The sequence below is a fragment of the Bubalus bubalis genome, chromosome 5, assembly GCF_019923935.1.
Source record: "Bubalus bubalis isolate 160015118507 breed Murrah chromosome 5, NDDB_SH_1, whole genome shotgun sequence".
NCBI lineage: Eukaryota > Metazoa > Chordata > Mammalia > Artiodactyla > Bovidae > Bubalus > Bubalus bubalis.
Genome location: NC_059161.1, coordinates 38,493,837 through 38,511,493, shown reverse-complemented (window position 1 = coordinate 38,511,493; position 17,657 = coordinate 38,493,837). Strand labels below are relative to the sequence as shown.

The 17,657-nt window shown below is 43.9% G+C and overlaps 1 protein-coding gene and 1 long non-coding RNA gene across 6 annotated transcripts in view; one reads left to right on the top strand and one right to left on the bottom strand.

The window, feature by feature from the left end:
- Positions 1–5: 5 nt before the first annotated feature.
- Positions 6–7,448, bottom strand: LOC112585090. 2 transcript variants are annotated; one of them, XR_006551151.1, is made up of 3 exons: positions 7,041–7,445; positions 5,251–5,389; positions 6–152 (listed from the first exon to the last, which is right to left on the bottom strand). It is a non-coding gene; the product is annotated as an uncharacterized LOC112585090 (long non-coding RNA). The 2 variants fall into 2 exon arrangements; XR_003109452.2 differs by lacking the exon at positions 6–152 and adding an exon at positions 4,072–4,132 and having other exon boundaries at positions 7,041–7,448.
- The window catches only part of EXOSC10 (exosome component 10), a 22,830-nt gene continuing 12,621 nt past the window's right edge, over positions 7,449–17,657 (top strand). For 2 of the 4 annotated variants that reach the window (XM_025285878.2, XM_025285879.2), the window contains exons 1-10: positions 7,470–7,629; positions 9,576–9,712; positions 10,628–10,751; positions 11,999–12,103; positions 12,396–12,561; positions 12,710–12,824; positions 14,697–14,772; positions 15,064–15,174; positions 15,376–15,519; positions 16,228–16,418. In XM_025285878.2, the coding sequence (XP_025141663.1) occupies positions 7,519–7,629; positions 9,576–9,712; positions 10,628–10,751; positions 11,999–12,103; positions 12,396–12,561; positions 12,710–12,824; positions 14,697–14,772; positions 15,064–15,174; positions 15,376–15,519; positions 16,228–16,418 (1,280 nt within the window). In that variant the 5' untranslated portion in view covers positions 7,470–7,518. Of the gene's footprint in view, positions 7,630–9,352; positions 9,429–9,575; positions 9,713–10,627; positions 10,752–11,998; positions 12,104–12,395; positions 12,562–12,709; positions 12,825–14,696; positions 14,773–15,063; positions 15,175–15,375; positions 15,520–16,227; positions 16,419–17,657 lie in introns of those variants that run through there. The other 2 variants (XM_025285877.2, XM_044942987.1) reach the window with 2 other exon arrangements.

Below are 17,657 nucleotides of genomic sequence, written 5' to 3'. Positions count from 1 at the left end.
TATAAGTGGCTTTTTATTCCTGTATATTAGTTCATGAAAGAAACAGTTATTCCTTCAACATTCACTGAGTACTGGGACTATGCAGGACAGTCCTCGGGGTGTTCCCAGGCCAGACAAGACACAGCCACATCTCTTAGGAGCCACCTGGCCACCTGGTGAGAAGAGAAAGCCACGAGAGCCTTGGGTAAGGGGCACAGGTTCCACTGGGAGCCTCACAGAAAGGGGACACTGGCCAGGGGTCTTAAATGGGAGTGGGTGTCTGTCAAATGAAGCAAGTGAGGATGTCCTCATCAGAAAAGAGGTGGAAAGCACAATACCGTGCAGGAAGGGCATGCGTGAACCTGAACCATGTGAGACTGCAGGTATTAGGGTGCTTTTTATACATAAAAACAGCGGTTTCTCACACTGGGGCCTCACGGCTCAGCATGCCCGGCTCAGTGGTCACTGGGAAATAAAGGAACTAAAAGGAGGCTAGAAAGTAGATCCAGGCCAGACCGGCTGCCTCACTATCCAGCAGCAAGGAGTCTGAACCTGATGCTGTAGATGGCAGGGAAGGAACCATGTGAAGTTTTAAAACAAGTAGAATCTCAGTAGGGTTTTTTAAAGAAACTAGTATCAAACAGGTGGAAAGAAAATTAAAAGTTTGCAAAACCCAGTAAAAAAAGCTGTTGAAATAATGAGAGAACTTAAACAGAGCCGGCAAGCACTAGGTAGATTCCTCTAAAGAGCATGCCTAACGAGTTCTTCAAAAAAATACTGTTTTCACTTTGCAAACTAGTACAGCCACTATGGAGAACAGTGTGGAGATTCCTTAAAAAACTGGAAATAGACATGCCTTATGATCCAGCAATCCCACTGCTGGGCATACACACTGAGAAAACCAGAAGGGAAAGAGACACGAGTACCCCAATGTTCATCGCAGCACTGTTTATAATAGCCAGGACCTGGAAGCAACCTAGATGTCCATCAGCAGATGAATGGATAAGAAAGCTGTGGTACATATACACAATGGAGTATTATTCAGCCATTAAAAGAATACATTTGAATCAGTTCTAATGAGGTGGATGAAACTGGAGCCTATTATACAGAGTGAAGTAAGCCAGAAAGAAAAACACCAATACAGTATACTAACGCATATATATGGAATTTAGAAAGATGGTAACAATAACCCTGTGTACGAGACAGCAAAAGAGACACTGATGTATAGAACAGTCTTATGGACTCTGTGGGAGAGGGAGAGGGTGGGAAGATTTGGGAGAATGGCATTGAAACATGTAAAATATCATGTATGAAATGAGATGCCAGTCCAGGTTCGATGCACGATACTGGATGCTTGGGGCTGGTGCACTGGGACGACCCAGAGGGATGGAATGGGGAGGGAGGAGGGAGGAGGGTTCAGGATGGGGAACACATGTATACCTGTGGCGGATTCATTTTGATATTTGGCAAATCTAATACAGTTATGTAAAGTTTAAAAATAAAATAAAATTAAAAAAAATAATAATAAAATAAAATAAAATAAAATTAATATTTAAAATGTAAAAAAAAAAAAAAAAAAAAAAAAAAAAATACTGTTTTCAGTTGTTGAGCTAGATTTCTTTTTCTAAATTCCTGTGGACCACAGCTACCCAGTGAGAACTACTGACTCATAAAAGTGATTGAAAGAACTTGTAAAATGGATCTAGAGATTATCATACTAAATGAAGTAAGTCAGAAAGAGAAAGACAAATACCATATGGTATCACCTACATGTGGAATCTAAAATACGACACAATTAGAGACTTTTCTGGTGGCCCAGTGGTTGAGACTCTGTGCTTCTACTGACGGGGGCAAGCGTTCAATCCCTGGTTGAACTAAGATCTTGCATGCCGCACCATGCAACCAAAAAATAAAATGAAAATACAACACAAATGAACATATCTACAGAACTGAAACAGACAGCTATAGAGAACAGACTTGTGTTTGCCAGGGGATAGGGGGAGAGGTGGAGGGAAGGACTGGGAGTTTGGGACCGGCAGATGCAAACTATTACATACAAAATGGATAAACAACAAGGCCCTACTGTGGCACAGGGAACTGTATTCAATGTCCCGTGATAAACCATAATGGAAAGAATCTGAAAAAGAGTAACTGAGTCATTTTGCTGTACAGCAGAAATTAACATTGTAAATCAACTACACTTCAATAAGAATTTTTTAAAAAGAACTTATTCCCTGGTGGCTCAGACGGTAAAGAATCTGCCTGCAATGCAGGAGACCCAGGTTCAATCCCTTGGTCAGAAAGATCCCGTGGAGAAAGGGAATGGCAACCCACTCCAGTATTCTTGCCTGGAGAATCCCATGGACAGAGGGTCCTGGTGGGCTACAGTCCATGGGGTCGCAAACAGTCAGATATGGCTGAGCGACTAACACTTGCGCTTGGATGAGAATTACAAGGCCAGGAACCATATTTTATGGGACTTTGTATTCCCCAAATCCGTCAGAAAAGCAGGTGCACCGTGGTGCTCCATAAACACTTACTGGAGAACTCCTCTGTTAAAAACAAAGATAGACTTAAATCTCAGTAGTGGGACTTCTCTGATGGTCCAGTGGTTAGCAATCAGCCTTCCAATGCAGGGAACAAGGGATTGATCCCCGGTCGGGGAACGAAGATGCCACGTGCCAAAGCCCGCATGCCGTAACTATGGAGAAGCCTGTGTGCAGCAACGAGGAGCCCATGTGCTGCAACTAAGACCTGACACAGCCAAAAATAAACACTTTGCTCCCCAAAATATGACCAAGTTCTACGTGAAACAACTATCAATGCCTACAGTGATGTCACCGTCACTGTAAGACAAATGGCATGAGAATGGATGGACTCAGAAAAATGGTGGCCACCCATGATAAAGACATATTTCTTAGGACATGGACAGTTCTTGGCATTAAGATGTTTGGTGAATCCAATGGGTTTTAAGTTATATCTAAGCAAAACCTTCTGACTGCTGAAATGACTTAGCAGAGGAAGGTGAGGTGCTAATAGAGGCTTTTATATTATTATTACTATTAATATTATGCTTTACCACATAGCTTGTGGGGTCAGAGTTCCCTGACCAGGGATTGAACCTGAGCCCTTGACGGTTTAAGTTCAGAGTCCTAACCACTAGACTGCAGGGAATTCTGTAGAAGTTTTTAAAGACAGCCTAATCCCCCTATTAATCCAGGATGGTTTCAAGTAACCAGTGTGAGGGGAGGGCCTTAAATACCTTAGAGACAACTAAAGCAGTGAGAGTTAAGGCTGTGGTATCAAATTGTTGTTGTTCAGTCACCAAGTCGTGTCCGAATCTTTACGACCCCATGGACTGCAGTACACCAGGTCACCCTGTCCCTCACCATTTACCCAAGTTCATGTCCATTGTATCAGTGATGCCATCCAGCCATCTCATCCTCTGATGCCCTCTTCTTCTGCCCTCAATCTTTCCGAGCATCAGGGTCTTTTCCAATGACTCAGCTCTTTGTATCAGATGACCAAAATACTGGAGCTTCAACTTCAGCATCAGTCCTTCCAACAAGTATTCAGGGTTGATTTCCCTTAAGATTGACTGGTTTGATCTCCTTGCTGTCCAACAGACTTTCAGGAGTCTTCTCCAGCACCACAGTTCAAAGGCATCAATTCTTTGGTGTTCTGCGTCCTTTACAGTCCAGCTTTCACAACTGTATGTGACCACTGGGAAGACCACAGCCTTGACTATAGGAACCTTTGTCGTCAGAGTAATGTCTCTGCTTTTCAACACACTGTCTAGGTTTGTCATAGCTTTCCTGCCAGAGCAATCGTCTTCTGATTTCATGGCTATAGTCACCATCTGCAGTGATTTTAGAGCCCAAGAAGAGGAAATCCGTCAGTACTTCCACCTTCTCTCCCTCTATTTGCCATGAAGTAACGGGGCCAGATGACATGATCTTAGTTTTTTTAATGTTTAGTTTTAAGTCCGCTCTTTCACACTCCTCCTTCACCCTCATCAAGAGGCTCTTTAGTTCCTCTTCACTTTCTGCCATTAAAGTGGTATCATCTGCATATCTGAGGTTGTTGATGTTTCTCCCACCTATCTTGATTCCAGCTTGTAACTCAGCCCAACGTGTCTCATGATGTGCTCAGCCTATAGGTTAAAAAAAACAGGGTGAGAGCAGACAGCCCTGTTATACTCCTTTCTCAATCTTGAACCAATCAGTTGTTCCATACAGGGTTCTAAACTTGCTTCTTGACCTGCACACAGCTTTCCACAGAGACAGGTAAGATGGTCTGGTATTTCCATCTCTTTAAGAGCTTTCCACAGTTTTTTATGATCCACACAGTCAAAGGCTTTAGCATAGTTGATGAAACAGAAGTGAAAGTCGCTCAGTCATGTCCGACTCTTTGTGACTCCATGGACTATACAGTCAATGGAATTCCCCAGGCCAGAATACTGGAGTGGGTAGCTTTTCCCTTCTCTGGGGGATCTTCCCAATGAAGGGATAGAATCCAGGTCTCCGGCATTGCAGGCAGATTCTTGACCAGCTAAGCCACAAGGGAAGCCCTGTACTACCAAAAGAAGCCCATTGCACTTCCAACCTGACCAGATCCTGCAATTCCCAATCTGCGTCCTCAAAAACTTCATGGCCACCAGCAGTGCTTCTATCCACATAGATCGGAGGCACAGCCATGACAGACTCACTTTTAGGACTCTGGACCCTGAGGCAGGCAGCCAAGAGAGTGACCTCTAGCCTGAGAGACATTCCTGGAGCTAGAGTTCCACCTCATTCCCAAACATGCTCTTGCAACTTTCAGCTCCTAGCAAGGCTAGGCGCTTCCACACCGTGGGTCTAAGTAAAAGCACATAGTAACAGCATGGATCACAAGTCCCTTGAAAGTCTGCGATCCAACAGATTAGGTTAGTAGTTCTAATTCCCCACTCAGTTATGAAACAGCCAAAGAGAACAGGAAAAGCTGACCCAGAAAGGAAAGTTTAGTCCACATGCTTCGCCCTTTCTGGCCGCCTCCCTTTCAAGGACCCTGGGTGTCTCTTGACACTGGCAGGTCAGCATAAACCCCCTACAAGGCTCCCCTTTTGGCGGCTGCCTTCAGTCATTATGAGGCACCACGAAACCGCAGAACAGGGCTCATCACTTGCTTTGCACAGGGCGTGTCATTCATTCACACAAGCACACCGTAGAGTTAGTAAATAAGAAAACGTGTGTACTGAGAAAGCAGAGAGGCTAGAGCTCTGAGGGTTCTTACCTTATCCTGAAGATCCCGGGCAAGCCCCTAAGATGATAGCTTACGGTGAACAGTATTGGATTTGTGATCTCTGAAGATTTAGCTTCAGGACCAGGGACCAGCCTTGATCACTCAAAAACTTCTGTGTAGCAGAGTTTTACTAAAGTATAAAAAGGGACAGAGAAATCTAACATAGACATTAGAAGGAAAGTGCCCCCGATGAAACAGAGGTAGATGTTTTTCTGGAATTCCCTAGCTTTCTCTATGATCCAGCGAATGTTGTCAATTTGATATCTGGTTCCTCTTCCTTTTCTAAACCCAGCTTGGACATCCGGAAGTTCTTGGTTCACATAATGCTAAAGCCTAACATGCAAGATTTTAAGCATGATCTTACTAGCATAGGAGATGAGTGCAATTGTCTGATGATTAGCACATTCTTTAGTACTACCCTTCTTGGGAATTGAGATGAGGTTTGACCTTTTCCAGTCCTATGGCAACTGCTGGGTCTTCCAGATTTGCTGGCATAATGAATGTAAAACTTTGACAGCATCATTCTTTAGGGATCTGAATAGCTCTACTGGAATTCCATCACATCTACTAGCTTTATTAACAGCAGGGCTTCCTAAGGCCCACCTGACTTCACTCTCCAGAATGTTGGCTCTGGGTGACTGACCACATGATCGTAGTAATCCAGTTCATTAAGATCTTTTTTGTACAGTTTTTCAGTGTATTCTTTCCATCTCTTCTTGATCTCTTCAGCATCTACTAGGTCTCTGCTGTTTCTGTCCTTTATTGTGCCCACTAGGTAACAAATTAACTAGTTTCAAATCTCAACTCTGTCTCATCCTACCAGTGTGACTTCAGAAAAGCTCCTTATTTTCTGTGTTTGCTTCCTCCAATGAAAATGTGAGTCTACCCCATCAGATTGTTTTGAGGGGTGCAAATCCATGTAAAGCACCCCAGCACAGCCTAGGTTGAACCATATGCCTCCCAATGAAGAGGACGCTGGTTCAATACCTAGTCAGAGAACTAAGATCCCCCATGCCACAGGGCAACTGAGTCCATGCACTCTAGAGCACATGCTCAGCAACAAGAGAAGCCACCACAATAAGAAGCCCATGAACTGCAGCTAGGGAGTAGCCCCCACTCGCAGCAACTAGAGGAAGTTTGTGTGCAGCAGTGAAGACCCAGGACAGCCAAAAATAAAACAAACCAAAATATATTGTGTTTGTTTTTTTTTTTTTAAGAAATAGGCTAGCTTTTGTTCTGCCATGGTACCTGTGTACCTGAGGTACACAAATGGCTGGGGAGGGGATGGGGAGACTGAAAAAAGCATCCTGTTAATAAGATATTCTGAAAAAAAAAAAAAAAAAAGATATTCTGACTAAGATAACAGCTAAGGTGGGAATTCTCTAGCAGCCCAGTGGTTAGGACTCAGTGCTTTCACTGCCAGGGTCCAGGTTCAATCCATGGCCAGGGAACTAAAATCCTGCAAGGCCTGGCAATAAAAAAAAAGGTAACAGCTGACACTTATTGAACACCTACTAAGCCAAACAAACTGTATTAAGGGTGTGTCATCCCCGATCTCAGGAGAGAGGATACACCCTAGAGGCATCCCAAATCCACTCCTGAGCTGCCTAATACTGCCTCCCTCCTAACAAGATTTCTTGCAGATATTCATTTCACAAACGTTTGAGTTCACACTGAAGTGCCTTAGGTTGTGTTTCCAGCTGTCGTGTTTTCAGGAGAAACCTCTAACTGGAGAAGTTCCAGAGCGCTGGAGGTAACAGACGCCTTTTCCAGTAGCTTACCTATGAAGCGCAAGAGAAATGTTGCGGTGGCTGGAAGGTGTGGGGTGCAGTGGCGTTCTCTGTCTTGCCTTTCATTTGGGAGAGATGCCAGCATACTTGTAGTCTGTTACGGAAGAACCAGCAACGAGGGAAGACACCAGACAGGGAGAATTGCAGGAATCAAATCAAATGGGTCAGGGGGACACGAAACCAGAGCCTAAGAAGAGCTGGCTTTAAATCTGAGAATTACTGGGTCCTCTGCGTCTCACCGTAAAGCACTGGGTTGTTGGTATGAAATAATACGAGGTTAAAGAAAAATGTCAACCTCCCTGGGTAGGGGCGGAGTGGGGGTCGGCAGGAGCCGGGTTCTCAGGCTGATTCCACCCCAACTCAAACTCCCCAGCTTGCCCCCAGCAAGACCTGCCTCCGCACATGCGCAGTGCGCGCACGTCGCGCTGGCCGAGGCACTCTCGCGAGAAGAGCCGCGCCAGCCGGAAAAATGGCGCCTCCCAGTCCCCGAGAGTCCAAGGCCCAGTCAGCCACGACCGCGGCCAAGTCTGACGGGGAAAAGGTGCTGCCGGGCTTCCCGGACGCAGACAGCTTCGTGAAGGTGAGTTCGTGACGCCTCGAGGGCATCGGGAGCCGCCCGATGCTGACCGGAAACAGGCCTGGACCCTCTGGGCGGCCGCCCACCCGGCCGCGTGCACGATGCAGCCGAGCCCCGGGAGAGGGTTAAAGGGGCTTGTGCCCTCTCCCGGCACAATCTGCCTCTTCACCCTCCGGGGACGGGGCTTCGCTCGCTGACACTGGGGGACTCCCCACACCCCAGGGTCCTGGATCTCCCGTTTGAACCCTTGCAGTCCCGAGCATGGAGAGCTGTCGCCACGTCATAGGAAGGGATTCCTGGTCACCCTGAAGCCCCCAGTCCTCGCGACCCCGACCCCGCCCAGGCCTGAGCCATTCAAACAACTCTCTGGAGAGGCTCGGCTGCTTCAAGCTGCCCACACTTGTCCTCCCCTCCCGCGGCCGGGATGGCCCTTCTTCCCTCTCCTGAGGTCCAGCCCTACATAATCCTAAACCCTGGGTTTAATGTAGAGCTGCCACCGAGTGTCCCTCCTGCAGGTGCCATAGAACATTGATCAGTGCCTCCTTCCATAGAGTTCATTTGGATTATTTGTCTAATGGTGCTTAAATATGAACAAACAAATCTGGAATTAAACATCTCATGCATAGCTCTTACAAGACCATGAAGCTAAAATAGCTTGTAAGTTAGCACTACAAATTCCCTAAAACTCCACTTGCATTTTGTCTAATTTATCATTACCACAAATTCATTTATTTGGTTCTGATTAATTCCTGGGCCACTAGCCATGGTCCTGATTGGGTGGCTCTGTGCTACCAGGAATGCCACCATGATTCAAGTTCCCATTTTCTCTCTTTTTTTCTTGGAAAACATTTATAACACAGCTTACAGTGATGTCATTTGGCTTTCATGTGACCAACCATCATTTACCCATGAGTGCTACTTCAGGTTTTTTCTCATTACCACACAGAAATTGAAATAGAGACATCCTTGACAGTAACTGAGCCATAAACACAAGTCCAGTTGTGGATAGTAACCATTCTAAATCAGTCATATGAAAGATCTAGAATATTCTTATATTGTCTGTATCTATTATGATTATTATTATTATTATTTAGCTGAGCCATGCAGCTTGTGGGACCTTAGTTCCCCAACCAGGGATTGAACCCATGCCCCTATCAGTGGAAGCATGGAGTATCAACCATTGGACCACCAGGGAACTCCCTTACACTTGTTTATCAAATTCAGAAACTAAGGTTCAAATAAATAAAATAACTTGCCTAAGGTCACAGTACCAGGCTGTTTTGAATCTTAGCCTTATTATATATGTATTTGTTATATCTATACCCATTCTCCCAAGAATGTAAGCTCCAAAACTCGTTTTCACGTTCATTTGTGTATCATAAGGGTTGGGGTAAAATCGGCACTAAATGATGCGTGGAGATTGGGTTTCTTCATCATTGTTGGGAAGCCCAGTACAAAATAGCCGATTGGAAGAAGTCCTTGGGAAAATGGCGAAGGGCCAGAAGTACCCCAGCTTGATGTGCCCGGACAGAAAAACATCTCCTGCCTTTGGTTATGTCCGGCGCCAAGATTTAATAATAAATATTAAAGATGTTACTTGAAAAAATGGGTTATGGGATAAACACATGGGTCACTTAGAGTGTGCTGTCCTTGAAATATTTTTACTGATTAGGTGTTAACCCCGTACGCGCTCTGCTGGCTGTATACTCTAAGCTCTTTGTTCCTACTTGTATAAAAAGGCTTGACTACAGAAATAAACTTGTCAGTCCTTGCAAGAGACTGTCCGAGTGTCCTTCTTTCAGGTTCGTCACTTCCAAGTCCCGGGAAAAAAATCTCCAACAACCATCTAGGACAGTTCCTTATATAGAGTAGATCATGGAAAAGAAAATGAGCTGCTGGATGAATGGTGACCCGTGTCTAAAACATGCTTGTTTTTCTGGTTTTGACAGTTCGCTCTTGGGGCAGTGGTGGCAGTCACCAAGGCGTCTGGGGGCCTACCACAGTTTGGTGATGAGTATGATTTTTACCGAAGTTTTCCTGGCTTCCAGGCATTTTGTGAAACACAGGGAGACAGGTTGCTTCAGTGGTAAGTACTATATATTCTTTTCTCATGTTGAAAGAAATGACTATGAAGAAGTAGATGATTTTTCCTGAGATTTGTATTTTTTTCTTACCATAATTTTCTGTGCTTTGGAGCTATAAAATGTAAAAATGACAATGGATTTTGATTAGGGAATGTTACTTGGTAAATTTTGAGTTTAACTTTAAATATATATATGTTGACTATTGCAGCTATAGACAGTGAATCTTTTTAAATTAACGGGACTTGAAAACCTAGAGCCAAGCTTCTCTCACACAACCTGTGGAGTCACAAGTTTTAGCTTTCTATTTTTTTTTTTAATCTATTTTATTTTTTAGTAATGGCTTTCTAATAAGTGTATTAGGACAGACATTACACAGACACTGGTTTTGTTGAACTGTTGCATGACAGAATTGGAGAATCTGTTTTAGATTTCATGTTAAAACAGTGCATGCAGAGTACATCGTTTACATAGTGTTATATATTTTTTAGAATGTAAACAAAGCCTTGGGGTAATTTCTTCCACCCCTTCAAATAACGAATGAAGAAAATAAGTCTTTGTGAGATTTAGTGAATTGCCCAGTGCCATACAACTAGCAATGTTTTTTGCTATAAGGGTGCAGGTTTTGTCAGTTTGATCAAAAAGTATTAGGGAGGACTTCCCTGGAGGTCCAGTTGCTAAGACTCTGCCCTCCCACTGCAGGGGCCCAGGTTCGATCCCTGGTCAGGGAACCAGATCCCACATGCCGTAACTAAGAGTACACATGCTGCAACTAAGACTCAGCACAGCCAAATAAATAAATATTTTGTTATAGAAAGTGTTGGGAATAGTCTGAGCTAAGCCTTGAGAGCTTTCTGCCAGATGAGTAAACAAGCAGACAAAAGTATACAGACTGATTTGGGTTTTCCTGTCCTTCCCAGCATGAGTAGGGTGATGCAGTACCATGGGTGCCGAAGCAACATTAAGGACCGGAGTAAAGTGACCGAGCTGGAGGACAAGTTTGATTTGCTGGTCGACACCAATGATGTTATTCTGGAAAGAGTGGTGAGTATTTCACTTCACTCTTAAGGTAACTAACAAATGAAGAGCCTTTGTATTATTAAATAATGAAAGAAAACCCAGGCACTTCAGGAAATGAAAAGAAAGGAAGTTTAGCATTTCTTGCCCATAACAATATTCCCTCCTCTGATGATTGGCTTCTTTTCCCAAAAAATAACACAGTTGTCTTCAGATACATCACTTCAGAATATTACTTCCCCTGGGGATGCCTGTTTTTAAAGTGCCTTTATCAGAAATCTACCCTGCAGATTTGCCAGTTCCATTTTGTTGCAGGAGAAGAGGCCTCTGGATACAGGGCACAACCAACATTTAATCCATTTTTACTAGGTTTCCCAGGTGGCGCTAGTGGTAAAGAATCTGCATGCCAATGCAGGAGACACAAACAAAAGACTTGTGTTCACTCCCTGGGTCGGGAAGATCCCCTGGAGGAGAAAATAGCAACCCACTCCAGTATTCTTGTCTGGGAAATCCCATGGACAGAGGAGCCTGTTGGGCTACAGTCCATGGGGTTGCAAAGAGTTGGACACGACTGAGCACACACACATTCAGTCTTCTAACTACCCTGATTAGAGGGAGATGTGGCTCATTGAGATAGCGAGCCAACCGTCTTCTTCTGTCTAGTTCTGTGGCAGAATATTCCTTACAAAAATACACAGCTTGTCCAAAACACAAGCTCAGCCATATGACAGTCCTGTGGATGTTTAAATCATGCTGTTCTGTCCCATGAAGTCATCTCTTCCATGGTCTAGATGCCCACAGGTCTTTCAGTGGTTTCCTCAAATTTTCTGATTTCAAGTCCTACCATTTGTCAGCTAGGTGCAGCACTGTTGGTAGTGCCCAAACTGAGACCCCACCTGTGGTGCTGCTGTACAAAATACGGGTAGATGAGGGCAGCTGCCATCTCACTCTGATTACCATTCCTCTAATGTTTAATGCAGGCTAGGATGGTAGGCCGCATCATCCTGTTAAGTCACTTTTGAATTTTCAGCCCAATTCAGAACTGTGAAGAGAGTCAGTCAAGGGCTGGGAGTGCCTGATCACTGCCCTACCTTTGAGCAAGTAATGCTTTAATTACTTGGGTTGACTTTCAAATCACGTCTCCTACAGTTATTCGCTCTTAAAAATGTGTACTCTTGCATGTAATTCTCTGGCTATGTTTCGTAAAATTTTAGGTAATTAACTCTGTTAACCCTTAAAGGAAGATACTAAACTAATACCTCTTGCACTCTTAGGGCATTTTACTGGACGAAGCATCAGGCGTGAATAAGAATCAACAACCTGTCCTCCCTGCAGGGTTACAGGTCCCCAAAACCATAGTATCCAGCTGGAACCGGAAGGTGAGGGCTGCTTTTCAGAGGCACTGGAGTATCTGATACCAACCTTAGGGCCTTTGCCCTTTCTCATTTGCATTTCTGTTCTAATTTATTGAACACAGAACTGGCCACTGCCTAACTTGTTCTCATAAACAAACACAACCTAATTCCACCCTCTAGTCGACTTTGCAGCCACCACCCAACCCCAGTGTCACACATACATTCTTTAATGGATGGCCGTTGGCGTAAAACGGAATTTAGTTTTCTAAGTTTTCAAGTTGCTGTGTTATAAAGTATTTGTATTTGTTGATCATAGGCAGGAGAATATAGCAAAAAAACAAAATCTGAAACTTTCCGGCTGCTTCATGCAAAAAACATCATCCGACCTCAGCTTAAGTTCCGAGAGAAGATCGACAACTCTAACACACCATTTCTTCCCAAAATCTTCATTAAGCCCAATGCTCAGAAACCCCTCCCTCAGGGTAAGTGGTGCCAACTCTGCCCAACAACACAAGTGAAGGGGGAGAGGTCTCCCTCCCATCTTCCTTTGTTCAAATTCAGAGGGAGCCAGTTAACCCTTGGTAACTAGACAAAGTGTAAACCTGTCTTTGTTGCTGCTTGGGTCTCCAGCACTCTCCAAAGAAAGGCGGGAACGCCCACAAGACCGCCCTGAGGACTTGGATGTCCCCCCTGCCCTGGCAGATTTAATCCATCAGCAGAGAACCCAGCAGGTGGAGCAGGACATGTAAGTGTTCACCTGTCTGAGTGTCCTGTTGTGAGACTTGACCACCACGTGTGTTTTCACTCTGCGTCACTTTTGTAAAATGTGTGAATGAGAGCAGAACCTGAGGAGTGGGTGACTCTTCCCCTCAACCCAAGGTGAATCTTACCAGCTGACCTCCTGCTTGTGCTCACAGAGGGCCTCACACAGTCCTAAGAGCTGCCAGTTGCTCTCGTCCCCGCTATACAGATGAAAGAACCAAACTTGAGATGCTAACTTCCCACAGAACTAGAACTTCAAACCCAAGTTTTCTTAGAATTTTCTTTCCTTTGTACCACTTTGCCTCTCCTGTCAGGTGGGGTCTCACACAGGAAGGTAAGGCTCACTTGTAAACTTAGCACAGAAAAGGCCTTCTCCCTGGCAGTATAAGCAACTTGGAAAAACTTTGCTATAAACAGACAATAGGACTTTGCCTTCAGTATAAAGAAAAAAGATGAGGGGGACTTTGTCAGTGTTGGTCCTTCTCTCACACTTAGCCAGAGCGTCGGGGCATGCATGCCTCAGCCCCAGCTCTGCACTGTGAGGCCTCCAATCAAGTGCTGGAGAAATAAAGGTACTGAAAGGCGGCCCTGTCCTCAAGGAACTCAAAAAAGACAGGATTCTTATGCCAGAATCTGATAGCAGATTCTTATGCCAGAATTCTGATAGCAGAACTGAAGAAAATGCATCGTTTAGTATATGACAGCTGAGGTATTTGCCCCATCCTCTCTCACCTCACAGATCCATTATTCCAGATCACAAAAAATTATATATTTCACCTTTCTGTATTATCTGCAGTAGCAGCTATACAGTGTTTTTCCAATTAGTGCGCAAATGTTTATAAATGAATAGATTTTTAATTGTTATACTTTTAAGGGTGAACAAGTTGCACCTAATTTTTTTTTTTATGCACTTGAATTATCATTGAAGCAATGATGCTTTTTAAAATATTTTCACAATGGTCTTTTCTTGTTTGTTTTAACAAACTGGATTAAAAGAGTTGTTCTTCCTTGAATCATGGAGTTAATCACGAAGATTTTTCTTTTTGTTTTTTTTTCGTTTGTTTTTTATTGTAGTGTAATTGCTTTACAGCATTGTGTTTCTGCTGTACAACAAAAGGAATCACCTATATGTACAAATAAATCCTCCCACCTTCTTGAGCCTCCCTCCTACCCACCCCTTCAAGATCCCACCCCACTAGGTCGTCACAGTACCAGGCTGACTCCCTGTGCTATACGGCAGCTCCCCACCAGCTGGCCGTTGTACTCATGGTAGTGGATGTATGTCAGTGCCACTCTTCATTTGTCCCACCTTCTTCTTCCCCACCATGTCCACAGGTCCATTCGCAACATCTGCATCTTTCTTCCTGCCCTGCAAATAGGTTCACCAGTACAGTTTTTGTAGATTCCATATATGTGTGTTAATGTACAATATTTGTTTTTCTCTTTCTGACTTGACTTCAGTCTGTTTGACAGACTCTTGGTCCATCCACTTCTCTATAAATGACCCGGTTTTGCTCCCTTCTGTCTAATACTCCGTTGTGTACATATGCCACGTCGTCTTCCTCCACCCATCAGTAGGCATTTAGGTTGCTTCTGTGTCCTAGTTGTTGTGTATAGTGCTGCAGTGCACAGCGGGGTGCGCGTGTCTTTTTGAGTTACAGTTTTCTTAGGGTATACCCCTGGTGATGGAATTGCCGGGTCATATAGTTCTAGTTTTAGTTTTTTAAGGAACCTCCATGTTGTTTGCCATAGTGGCTGTATCAATTTACAATCTCACCAGCAGTGCAAGAGGGCTGCCCTTTCCCCACACGTCTCCAGCATTTATTGTTTGTACCTTTTCGTTTTACTGATTCAGGTTTGCGCATCCTTATCAATATGAACTAGATCACTTCACGCCACCAGACTCAGTCCTTCAAAAGCCAGAGCCTCAGGTGAGTGCCGATCTCAGCTGATGGTAGTTCCCAGGTAGCCCAGGAATAAGCAGGTACATCAATGACTGGATGCAGTTTTGGCTTTCTTTAGTTGCTTTTATAGTATTGGTGTGGCCAAAAATTCGTTCGAGTTTTCCCGTAAGATGTTATGGAAAGCCGAACGAATTTTCTGGCTACCCAAATAGAAGGGTGTGACTTCAGATCATTTCTTGGACTCATAATTCACTTTGTCGTTTAGGGAAAGACAATGGTTCATAGTCTTCTCCTTCTCCCTATACTTTTGTGATGCAGTTATACAGACCTGTAGGAGAGACACCCTGCCACTTCGTGTCCACACTGGATGAACTAGTGGAACTCAACGAAAAGCTCCTGAAGTGTCAAGAATTTGCGGTAGACTTGGAGGTAACTTATTAGTGACCTAGAAGGAAGTGTTTACATTTTCTGTGAGTTCACCTATTCAAGAAGTATAAAATTAATACTAATTTAAACCTGTTTTTTTGGTAACGATCATATTATTTATTACTGATTTTTCAAAATCAATTTAACTGTAAGCCTGATACAAATCCTTTTTTCGCTGTTTCCCCTTCTTTCTGTGTATTTTAGCACCACTCTTACAGGAGCTTCCTGGGGCTCACCTGCCTGATGCAGATTTCCACCCGGACAGAAGACTTCATCATTGACACTCTGGAGCTTCGCAGCGACATGTATATTCTCAACGAGAGCCTCACAGACCCAGCTATTGTTAAGGTTAGCCAGCCTTTTCCCACTCTTACATGTGAGCACACGATTTAAGTGCTTCTCAATTTACTATTGTCGTCATTTCAGCATAGCCCCAGGAAAGCTGAGAGAAAAAATTGTAACTTCCTCCACTCGGGTGGGCTTCCCTGGTGGCTCAGATGGTAAAGAATCTCCCTGCAATGTAGGAGACCCAAGTTTGATCCTTGGGTCTGGAACATGCCCTGGAGAAGGAAATGGCAACCCACTCCAGCATTCTTGCCTGGAGAATCCCATGGACAGAGGAGCCTGGTGGGCTATAGTCCATGGGGTCGCAAAGAGTTGGACACTGAGCGACTAACACCAGTAGGGTACCAGACGCTTTTGTTTCTAACCCTCTGTTAGAACAGCTAAGACTTAGCTCATCACCACCCAGAAAAATGTTAAAGCACTTTAATGAATACTGCAGCGAGCCCTTGATCTCAAGATTGTTGGACTTAATGACTGTCCTTGAAGCTAGCAACGTGGCTTTCTTAGCGTCATCAGCTCTTAGCACTTAAAAGCATGCAATTAGGATTGTAGAGGACTGTGGCCCAAACTAAAAGAAGCATGTAAAACTGAACCATCTTTATCTTTATCCTGGCATCTATTCCAGTATTCTAATAACCTAGGGACAGAGTTCATTTCAGAGCATGAACGGCCCTGTGCCTCTGTACTGCACGGCTTTGGTTTTATTTTCAGGTCTTCCATGGTGCTGATTCAGACATAGAATGGCTCCAGAAGGACTTCGGGTTGTACGTGGTGAACATGTTTGATACCCACCAGGCAGCTCGCCTTCTTAACCTGGGCAGGCACTCCCTGGACCACCTGCTGAAGCTCTACTGCAGCGTGGAGTCGAACAAGCAGTACCAGCTGGCCGACTGGCGGATACGGTCAGTTTGTTCTTGATGAGGAAACAGGGCTGGCGGAGGGAGGCCTGGGTGGCTGTAACACCATTTGGATCTCTCTTTCTTTTTTTTAAGTTTATTTTTGGCTGCACTGGGTCTTCATTGTTGCAAGCAGGGCCCACTCTTTATTGTAGAGCTTGGGCTTCTCATTGCAGTGACTTCTGTTGTTGCGGACCCCAGCCTCGAGGGGTGGGCTCCGTAGTTGTGGTGCATGGGCTTAGTTCCCAGACCAGGAGTCGACACCTGTCCCCTGCACTGGCAGATTCTTACTCACTAGACCACCAGGGAAGTACCCCATTTGGATCTTGAGTTGAATGTCATTGGGCTTTTCTCCATTTGTTTTTAGTGGCATAAGGTCAGCTGGAAGGTTTAGAATAATGTAGAGTTTATGTTGGACTGATTATGTTACATAGAGGAGAATGTTAATAAATTTCAGTTTAGTTTTGTGATGTGAAATATTTAAAAGTTTTAAAATGGAAGTACATTTCGTTTAAAAAAATGCTTCATATTTATCGAGGAGGAAATTAGATTGTACTTGAACATAAATTATAAGAAAAATTAAAGTGAAAAGAATGTTTCATGTTTGAAAAAGTCAGGAATTACTATCTTAGATAAACAAATAAATAGTGCATCATGCTTCATGGAAATAGTTGAAATTGCCATGCCATGTCAGCGTTTGTCCATGTCAGTCTCTTGTTTGTAATCCACATCTCCCTGGTACATGTGTGTGAAATGGTCTCCCATAAGTGTGAGAGAATTCTAAGAACAGAGCTGACTTAGCTTTGTAAGCGGTATTTACTGTAATCTAAATAATTTATAGTGGAGTAATTACTGTAGTTTACAGTATAGTAAATATGGCACATCATAAATATATACTATATAAATATAATAATTTATAGTGTAGTAATTTATAGTATTTACTGTAATCTAAGGTTGTTAGGGAGTCTTGCCACACTCTGTGGGATTCTTGCTCCCCTTGGTCATTTTCAGATAGCTGGCTTCCTCTTTGAGGCTGTAGCTATTGTATGCAAAAGCACCACACTCTTCTGCACGTCTCATGCCAGAAATTCTCAAGAGAATTTAGTAAAGTTGAACTATAAGATGAAAATTGATAAAATCTAAAAACCACTTCCTTTTACTTGACCATTGCCACATGCCACACAGTGGGATAAGATTCACATTCAACACAGGGCCCTGATTTTTAACCACATCGTTGCCCTACTG